General features: G+C 40.8%; 1 protein-coding gene across 2 annotated transcripts; it reads right to left on the bottom strand.

Moving 5' to 3' along the window:
• Positions 1–2,880: 2,880 nt before the first annotated feature.
• On the bottom strand, positions 2,881–5,764 carry LOC120894534. Of its 2 annotated transcripts, XR_005738206.1 has the most exons (4): positions 5,237–5,764; positions 4,776–5,150; positions 4,197–4,702; positions 2,881–4,115 (listed from the first exon to the last, which is right to left on the bottom strand). XR_005738206.1 is itself a non-coding variant. In XM_040297181.1 (3 exons), exons 1-3 carry the CDS (start codon positions 5,577–5,579, stop codon positions 4,566–4,568), a joined length of 855 nt encoding a protein of 284 aa, XP_040153115.1. In that variant the 5' UTR covers positions 5,580–5,764; the 3' UTR covers positions 2,882–4,565. The 2 variants fall into 2 exon arrangements, 1 of the variants encoding a protein (XP_040153115.1); XM_040297181.1 differs by having other exon boundaries at positions 2,882–4,702.
• Positions 5,765–10,633: the final 4,869 nt, after the last annotated feature.

The raw sequence follows: 10,633 nt of genomic DNA, 5'->3' as shown, positions 1-10,633 counted from the left end.
ACACTGGCATAAACACACCTCTATTGCCACTTGTCGGTACAGTACGGGCGTAAGCAAAACTCCCTGCATAAATATTGGACTCTTGCGTACTGCAAGATTAGCATCAATCAGCAGTTGTAGCAGACTAGACAAACACTACAAAAACCTTCAGGTACTCTGGGTTCTTGTGCGGACTACCAAAATGGTATTTGTGCGCATCTGGTTCGTATCATGACCTAAAATAATACCACTTCCTCCATGCACATACTACACGTCGGCAGTTATGTGGCAGTGTTCGGTTAAGTTGAACAGCGAGTTGTGCATGTTTTCGGAAATGATGACAACCCAACCTATCAATCTGCAGGGCACAAGACATTTTCGAATGAACACAAGATACCGAAAAGATAAACTTGTCCTTTGTGTGTTGCCTTGGGACCAAAATGAGCAAAACAGTGAACAGGGCTTGCAGAATGGATGAGCTGATGAGGGTTTTATTTGATTGGTTTATGTTGCGCTGAAATGGAACATGTTTAAAAATGAGGTAAACGCTTGAATTACAATAGAAAAGAAAACAACGCAGCGCAGCGTGACAATAAATAGTCGTTGTCGTAAATGCTCCAACGAGCCCTTTACATAAATGCTGCGTACATATGCGCATTTTGATTGTAAATGAAATATTATGGAAGGTTGATTGTCCTAGCCTGTTCCTTCCAGTAAATTCCATTCCGTTGGAATGATGATGTAGTACGAATGTCATGTGAAGCTAAGAACAGAATATTGACGAACAACCCATTGCTAGACAGTAAACCTTTTGACCCAAACTGGTTTGTTCGCAATTTGACCAATCATTTGACAAGGGTCAGCTAAATTTACTCCTAAAAGTACAGTCCTTTACAAACGAACCTTACGTCAATCTCAGTTAGAATAATAAATACACGATTCTCTCACGTAGACTAGCGGAAGCACCAAAAAAGGATGTTTTTTAGGTTTTTGTTGCTTTTTTTTAATTCCTATCCTTTGATCCATTTGATCCTAATAATCGTAATAGTAATACTTATCATTTAAAATTACTATGTTTTATTAATTTTACTACATATTTGAGGATCCTTAATTTTAATTTCACTCAAAACATGTAAGTTCTTTGTTCCATTATCAAGTGCAGCACAGAAAATCCTTGATCAATTGCACAACTAAAAATGACGTTCGTAAAGTTGAATGTGTATAAATTACACAAAAATCTTTTCTAGTTAATTAAGAATTAAAAATCAAACTCAAATTGTACGTTCTTTGAACATGTCCGCGCTAACTTCATAATCAGTATACAATGAAGGTAAAAAAGGAAAACATATAATTATGTTTACGATAGCCCGGAGTAAGTTTTAAAAAATATTACTGGGGATCTTTATTTACGAACTGCTAAACTAAGACTAAAGCTAACTTCTGGATTCGGTACTATTTAGCTAGGCTGGTGTTTTCGGTGCTGCCAGGTTTGCCGGTCACGTTGTCGTCCACGTTTATGATGATCATGTTGCCTCGGTCCGTCTGAACATACGACACCACACCTGGTCGTGGGAACCTGCTTCCAGTGGAGTTCCCGTTGGAACCTGACTCCGCGCGTGGAGTAACATCGATGGCTCGCTTGCGACCGTTTTCTTACTCAGCACCTGTATCATAGCGCGTAGCGCATGTGTACATAACTATATATATAAATATATCTAAAATTCATATAATTCATTTACTAAATTCCTTAGCCTACACCTGCAGATTTAAAGTAGTCTGTTTTTTTTATTCAAATCATAGTGGACTATTTTGTGGTTATATTACTGACCGACAACGGTTGTTTTGCCAAAGAAGGAACGTAAGAAGATGTCAATGTAGTAAAACATAATAAAAATAATAATAATAAACTGCTATTTTACATCATTTTATTTCGATTCACTTTATTACGCCTTTAGCCGTATTTTAATTACATCGTGTATCGATAGATTTCGTTCTAAGGCCAATTTCTTCCTGTATATTTAGCTTTATTCCGTTCATACTCGGTTGAACGTGTATAACAATACGTAAAAAATGCTTTAAACAATTCCAAATTAGATAAAGATACATCTAGATAAAGGTTTCTTTTATTTAATTAGAGGAAGGTAGGTAAGGGCGGACACATTAAGGAAATGGTAAAAATCTAGAAATATTTCAATTTAATGGCCATGAAAATATGCATAATTTATCTTACACTCATGTTTTATCAGAAAATATGTTGAAACTTTTCATTTTCTATCCACATTTATGTTTTTTTTTTCAAGAATCAAAACTTTATTTTTCGTGCAGTTTTAAAATATTTGAGTAAGACGGACGGATTTCATATGGCAAAGATGGACACTATGTAGGGTAAAATGGACACCTGTAGAGAACGTTTCAAATTGAAAAGGTTTATAGTATTTTAACATATCCTATTGCTTTCCACGTCCTGGCACGTACATAAAAACATTCCAGCCAACGGAAAGCAACGCGCTTCGCCGCGTCGTCTCGACTACAGGACTAGGTGTTTGCTGCTGGGAATCCCGCCCCTCACCGAACGTGTTGAGCCTACGCCAGACTGGCATTTATCACGGGAATCTTAAACGAAACCATCGACTGCCCCGAGCTGCTTTCAAGGATTCACCTCTATGTTCCTACCAGAATACTCCGTCGCTGGCCAATGCTAACAGTCGCTGAAACCCAGACAATCTTTGGCTCTCGCAACCCTCTTCTTTGTTTGTGCCGTCTACTAAATTCAAATTCAGCTTACGATATCTATGAGCCTAGAATGACGATAACGGAACTAACTTCACTTTTAAGTGTTCGGAATGCGTCCAACAATAACTATATATAAATGTTCTGTTCGTTATCTAATGTATATTGTAATGTAATTTGACTCAAAAGGGTGTTGTAGTCTATCGATTAATAAACACTAAACTAAACTTAACTTAACATTCTTCAAACGACGGTTCATTAAGCCGCGAATTTAGGAATTGTAATCGCCTCTTCTAACACCTTGTAGAATGCAAAAACTCATGTATTATTTAAATATCCCGTACTAAAAGCTGACATTGCTGTAGCTTACAGTACAACAATCGAAAGTCCACGACCCCAGCAAGTTTGAGGGACTTCAAGCAGGAGGGGTTAATAGATCAAGCCATTTTTTCCACCATGTCAAAATTTTACTTTCTGATCGTTGTAATCCCATAGAATCTCTCATCTATTCCTAAACGATGTCATATCAATTTCGCTTTTTTTTGTTGATTAAAGTGGTCCAAGTCGAGGCAAGATATTGGGTTTCGTGAAGTGCCCAATCAGCATGGAGCGTGTAATAGCAAATCCGGTGTCCATCTTTCCCTACCACAGTGTGTCCGTCTTTCCCACTTTAGTGTCAGGATGCATATACCACCAGAAAACAGTATTTTTTATTGCTTTAATTCTCGGTCTTTCGCCAGATTTTTGCTTAATAATCATGACAACACTTTCGCGTAGTAAAATTTCCGAAAAAAATGTTCTCAGTTTGGATGCTGCATTGTCCGTCTTTACCTAGCATTAAACTTCATTATAAATTAAATATAAATCAAATAATGCGTCTCTACAACCAAGCCACACTAGAGCATTTCTCGAAACGAAGTAACTGGTTAACTACACAGCGTTGTGCAGGCCTGTCAAAGAATTTAATGCAAACGACCATCAAAGTGTTAACAAGAGCTGACGGACGCTGGATAAAAAGCCCTTAGTCAGGCTGTCGATGACCCTTCGTCCTTCGATGAGTATTAAATGTCGGATATGAAATCGATAAAAAATGAGTCCATATTGCGTATCCTCCGGGAGAACACAACTACGATGGGTCTACCCGTTGCGGACAAGGGTCGCAAGCAGAAGCTTAAAGCAGAACGGTAGAACCCGGAGCAGCAAATAAAAACGTCCATCAAGTTTGGTTGTATTTTCACACGATTTATTCACCGCATCCGTGTTAAGTTTTTTTGTTTTATTCTATCTACGTGGGCTAACCAGACGCAGGACACTGTCACCCGTATCCTTCAGCATGGCTAGCCTTCTTCTCTTCTCCTATCATGAGCATGAGCGTGGGAATCTTATCCTGGGCGCTTTACTATGGGCTGCAATGCCACACAAACGAACAAATAAATAATTCAATAAATAATTAAATCAACAAATAAATACATTAATCATCAAATTACCACTAGACGCCTGGAACGAGCTGAGGAATAAAATTTGTGGAGGCAAGCTTTTGATAAGAGGGAAACATGCGCCTCTAAATGAGCAGCCAACAGATGGAATACGAAGAGTAAAGAATGAAGTGAAAATTGAAAAAAGCTACAGATAAAACAGAGGGTGCGTGCTTAAGCAGGAAAAATGAAGCATCAGATAGGGAATGACGTGTTTGGTAAAAGAAAAGATCAATGCTACGGACAGAGGGCGAGAGAGAGAGAGAGAGGCGAAAATGTGCTGTCAAGATGGAAGCAGGACTAGAGTAGCTAGGGTGGGGAAAGGTTGAGGCTCGAACCGTCAGCAGGGTTTACACTATGGAACGGGTAGCGCTGAATGTTCTAGATCTTATGATTATCGATGGCATCGAGGAAGCTGTATCCGCTGTACGCTCGGTTGCTGGCCCAATCCTTGCTGTACGCATTGTACGGGGAGGCCGAATAGGACGGGTAAGCACCGTACGAGGCATAGGACAGTTCTGAAAGTAGAGCAGAATGTGTAAGGTCAGCCTTGCTGTCTTAATGTTTTGCTTGGTGGGCTTTTCAACCAACCGGGACTAGATTCGCTCGAGATGTGGGAATGGGCGTGAATGACGTGCGGCTGTATCTTGCAGATGTTCGTGTTACGGAAGAAGTGGAACAGCAGCAGCCCACCGGCAATCAGCAGCACCTGGATGAGTCCCACACCGAGCAGGATCGGCTTTAGGAGCAGCTTCAGATGCACCAGCTTCAGCATGACGGCGAGCGGAAGGATCAGGCTCCATTTGCGCTGCTTCTGCTTCTTGCCACGGGCTTCAAAGTCATCGTCGGCCATGAAGCGAGCCCCACTCTCCGCTCCCATGCCCACCTGCACACCATGGCTTGCGATGAAGGTGTTGAGTGATCGTTGCAGGAACTTGGCACCCTTGATGATCTCGCTATCGTACTCTGTACGGGATGGACAAGCAAAGGAAATTGCAAAACATAACGTTGGTTGTTTCATTTCACTTTTCACCCATCACAACGACACTTACGGCTTATTTGGCGCGCCTCCGGGAACACATCGTCCTCCTTCGGTTCGTTCAGCCGCACGAGCTTCAGCCCACCGGTGGTCTCGACGGCCTGGTTCTCCGAGGCGAACCAATTCATACGCCCGGTAGCGAACGACCAAAGGTAACGCGAGAAGCGATACTTGAAGCAGGACAGCAGCCGCTTGGACTTGTAACACTCGGACTGAGTGTTGAGCACGTAGTCGTCCAGTTTGGTTGGAGTGGTGCCGGTACCGGCCGGACCGGATTCAGGCTCACCGACTGCGCCTTGACAAACCAGGGCCAACAGCAGCACACCGACCGCGACTGCACCATATCCTTGCGACATTTTTGGCTTTTTGAATGGATTTCACAGTACAATCACAGCAACACTGCACTGTTCACTTATCTGCTGTAGGGCACGGGTACGCACACACACACACACACACGCTCACACACACCCCGTACAGAGGTTTATTGAACACACGCGTTGGAGCACTGCTGCTTGTTCGATGTGTTCACGAGGCGCTGCTGATTGATGCACTGTGACTGCTGCTATCCAAGGCCATCGGTTTTATACTACCAGCACCCGTCTGCAGCGATTTTTCGAGGTCAGTCCACCGGTTCAAACCCGTCCAGCAGCTAGATCGGGTCTCGCGCCAAGCGATCCTCGTGCCACGATCACGCGTATCACTTTCCCGGATCTAATTGTTCCCGTCCTGGTGCGCTTCCTCCGGGCGTAAATGGCGGGGTGGCCCTTACCATTTCACTATCAATCGTGGCGCCCCGGCCAGCGAAACGCATCATTACTCCGTTATGCTATGCACCCATGTGCTCAACGATGAATAGTGTGTATTTTTCGCGCCCGTTCCATTGATGAGACTGGCTATCGTACGTGGATTGTTCCGCAGCGTGTCTGTATGAATGAAGCTATGCAAATAATGAAAATTTCACCTCGGCTAGTTTTTAGCATCGATGGAGAGAATTATTTTTGTGTTGTCGTATGAGCACGATCAACTTCAAAGTGAACATTTTCTACCCAGTATAACCAGTATAAGAGCAACTTGTAAAATGGAGAGACCAAAACGAGAAAAAAGTGTTGCTTCATGCTTACAACGGGATACTTACAACAAATTCTTCCCAACAGCATTATTCGTAGAAATTGAAAAAGGCAATGCATGCAATAGAATTGAATTCAATACCAATGAATCTATCATTCACCTCAACGCATTCGATAGTCGGGGAAAGAATGTTTATTGGGAACTTTTATTTCGCTTTTCCGGGATTTTCTTTTTTCACCATCAAACTATGCGAACAATGCTGATGATTTTTTAATCATCTAGCAACATCTAGATGAATGTTCTGAATGAAACGAAATCAACAAAAATGTCAGACGCATTCAAACACATTCGATTAAAATTGCATAGAAAATAAGTTTTTTGCGTCAAACATTCATTACACGAACAAACACTATTCACAGGAAAACAAAAAAATTAAGATCTTTATTAACCAAACTAGAAACGAGAAAACTAACCGAAAAAATATGCTGAAGATTATACCAATATGAGTAGAATAAACAGAACAAAACCGATACATTATATCACAAACCATGCGTGTGCTTTCTGAGCCCAAAATAAATAAATAAATCTCTGTAGTTATTTTTAGGTAATGTTAGCAGTGAAACTATTATTGCTATAATTATAATTATTTCATGAGGTTGTTCAAGCATTGTGAAAGATTTTAACTCGATTTCCCAATAATCTATATAAGTGCTCCCCAACCTTTTTAGGATTGCGGACCACTTGGCTTTGAAAATACATTTGCCGCGGCCTACATCAATTGAGGGCATGTATTTTATACACTTAGTTTAAAGTATTTAATCAAAAATAGGTTTTAATCTGATTTTAGACGTGCCTTTTGAAAATGCAATTTTAAGGGATTGTGATTTGGGAAAAAAAATAATGATGATTGTGGGAAAAAATGCACGTTAACATTATTGTAACATACTTTTCTATTTAAAAAAAAAAACAATTTTTTCGCGGATCACTTATGTTAATGCCACGGACCACAGGTTGGAGACCACTGATCATTATCATCAGACTTTAAATGATGTATCGACGCATCCGTTTCTTATTTGGCACAATAGCCATAGTCGAACATGCGTTTGAACATGCATTTTGAGCACGTTTTACGAGACAATTGTAGACTTTCTATAAGAGGATAGACTATATGGAAAAATAACCCATACAGATTTCTCACATCGAGAGACCATTGGGCGATGGTACATTTTTCATGTTTCCTGTATTCATGTTTTTTTAATTGAATTATGGAATCAATTATTACAACGTGTCACGTTGTAATAATTGATTCAATAATTCAATTAAAAAAACATGAATACAGGAAACATGAAAAATGTACCATCGCCCAATGGTCTCTCGATGTGAGAAATCTGTATGGGTTATTTTTCCATATAGTCTATCCTCTTATAGAAAGACATTATCGCGTAGATCGTTACGAGAAGAATAGAAGAAAGTAAAAACACACTTTTTCAAAACCATAATTTAAATATTAATGCTCCGTAAAATTCTCAGAGCTGTTCATTTCTTTCATTTATTATCGAAACTTCGAACAGTAACACTATTACAGATTGATATGTGTATGAAAACAACGCCTTAGCCAGGTGGGATAAATACTTCATTAGACGTGATATAAAATCCCCATCATGATCGCAATACATCATACGGAGGAAAACGGGGCCATTTCATACCGTTGGCCGTATTGAGATAAAATAAAACCAGAGACCGTGTATTTTTACCCCATTTCTATCTACCAAACCCATAACAGGATGCCACTTCAAAGAAAATGTACAAGCAATTTGAACACATTGAAATTTAGGGTGATGTTTATGTACGAACACACACACTCACACATTATCCGTTTCTCTGCAGGATGGGCACATTTGGTCAAATTTAGCTGGCCATATCGTTAGCAACACTCAATCGTTTGCGGGGCGGGGTGTTAATTATTTACTTTAGAGTAAGGTCGAAAAATTTATGACCCACTCATACCGGGAAGCTAGCAAAGTCGAGTGGGTGTAAAGATTATGAATTTCTACGTGCTTCTTACAGGGTATACCAGTTTAGTTTACCATATTGGTAGACATTTACGCGTATTTCATTAAAAAAAATCATAATTTAGTACATTACTTTCAATGTATAATTTTACCATTCCATCCTGTAACGGCAGCTTGTTAGTAACGAAATTAACGTAAGTATGTTTACAAATAAAGAGGTAACCCCTGTATCGTGCGATGTTCATATTTTGCCCGTCCAAGTTTAAGAGTCACGTAAAAGATATTCTTTCTCGGAAAAGTGTGAGAATGAAAATTGCCACACTTAAGCGTACAGTCGTCAATGCTCGAGCCAATCAATCCAGAATTCCAGATCTCGGTTTAGGTGTAAAGTGTGTTACGTGAATCGACATTAAAACCATCTTCGCTCCACATTAGCCTCGGGTGAGATAGAACGTTCGGCAGATGGTTGATCAATAAGAGGTGTGTTTTTTTAAATTATGCAAAGATGATAGTTTATAAGGATAACTGGTTTTTCATCTTCTTGGCCATTCTCTCGTGACCGGGATCATCGTACCGGTCGGTGAAAGTGGCCTGCTAAAATGAAAACTTTCATTCAAACGAGCACTACAGCCACCTCCTGGGTCTTATAGTTTAGCTCATTGTGTTGGTGTGTGGAAGGAATAGGCGGTTGCGATCGAACTAGGGACGATAGGTATTATCGTTCATTTGTTCTTATCGTGTATTTTCATAGTCTTCTTGGCATGCGATTGGCAATCAAAACCAATTCGAATTGGACGTAAAGTTGTTTTTGGTATTGGATTGTTTGGATGATTGTTCCTCAACTCTTTTTTAGTTCATTGTTTTTTAGGGTAACCTTTTATGTGTTTCCAAAGCTATGTTTTATAGAACATATCTAGTTGTACAAAAAATAAACCCATTACTCTGTTCCGCTCATCGCTCATCATCATCATCAGACAAGCGAAGCATCTTTCAACATGCATGCAAGATTTTGCGCTGGAATGCTAATCACCGGCGACAGTGGCAATAAACACACATACACACACACGTACGCGTGACAAGCGCACACGCCCTTAGCCGTGGCGGTCAGTGTCCCAATCACCGCCTGATCTAGTTCGCGGTTCCGCCTCGTCCAGCCGCCGTGCATACATGAGCATACGTGCAGTCAACACGGCTGCAATTATGTTTCATCTGACACTTGTACGATCGATACCGGAACGCCCTGCGCGGTGGCGAGTGAAAAAGACGCAAGCGGTCGGGCGAGGAGCGGAATGAACCCTCCTCTTTCATTCTGTTTTGCCGCGTTTCGCATAAGCCATGCTGAAGGGTCGTGACGACCCTGACCAGGACCTTGGACGCGATGATGGCGATGCTGGCTATGTGCGCCATTCGGTATCGTTATTAACCTCGGTGCGTCTGGTCGTTCGCGAGTGGAGAGCCTTCAGCATCGATGCTGTAATTAGCATAGTATCACTTTTTAATGAGATTAATTTAAATGAACCCAGACGCTGGGCCACTGCACTACACCACGACAGAAAGTGGTTGTGGGAGCAAGGGATCCCGTTTGTTCCGGACGCTGAGCTGAATTAAGTGAAACCGGACATGATTACGGCGAGTAATTGTGGTCATCCGCTCCGATACTCCGATAGATTAATGGATCGATGGTAAAAGTGCGTGTTTTTATAAAGAAAAATGTTTTCACTTTGATTTGAAATTTAATAATGAAATGCTTGTGGGAGTACGGCAGCAAGACGTCCCGTATTGTGTTTCCTATATTAAACGGATCACTTTATAGAGTATATTTGTAGTAACAATATAAATATATGTATTAAAAAATACCGATTATTTCGATTAAAAATCTCGTTACTCATATCTCGGAAAAACTCATTTCAGCACATCTACCCACTCAAAGCAAAACTACTATAATTTCCTTCCACTCATTAGATCGCCTCTACAGTTGTCGAGGATCAGAAAAACAAACCAGGTTAGGCGTTTGCACTCGATCCCGCAGCAAACAAACAAACAAGTGTCCTCATTGATTCAGTGAACCTTGCGCATGCAAAACAAAGTCAATTAGCTGAAAGGAAAGTCGATAAATGTATCGTCCCAGATGGTGCTCTTGAAGAATGTTTCAACTGCAAAAAAGGCAACTACCACGATAGTGCATTTCCGCCACCGGCAACCGGGGAGGGAGTTGGTGCATCTGCTTAAGGCAGAGAATTATGATCGGTAGTAATGTGCTTTTCATTAATTCAACCATCGCCTATCAATCGACAAGTGGTTAATGGATGGGAATTAACACCACTTGACAC

The sequence above is a fragment of the Anopheles arabiensis genome, chromosome 2 (genome assembly GCF_016920715.1).
Source record: "Anopheles arabiensis isolate DONGOLA chromosome 2, AaraD3, whole genome shotgun sequence".
Classification (NCBI taxonomy): domain Eukaryota; kingdom Metazoa; phylum Arthropoda; class Insecta; order Diptera; family Culicidae; genus Anopheles; species Anopheles arabiensis.
The sequence above is the reverse complement of the archived record's forward strand: the minus strand, read 5'-3'. Positions and strand labels throughout refer to the sequence as shown.

Coding starts and splice junctions, on each gene's coding strand:
- LOC120894534 (XM_040297181.1), bottom strand. CDS start 5,579: ATGTCGCAAGGATATGGTGCAGTCGCGGTCGGTGTGCTGCTGTTGGCC. Junction 5,151..5,236: donor GGAGGCGCGCCAAATAAGCC/GTAAGTGTCGTT, acceptor CATCCCGTACAG/AGTACGATAGCGAGATCATC. Junction 4,703..4,775: donor CTCGAGCGAATCTAGTCCCG/GTTGGTTGAAAA, acceptor CTCTACTTTCAG/AACTGTCCTATGCCTCGTAC.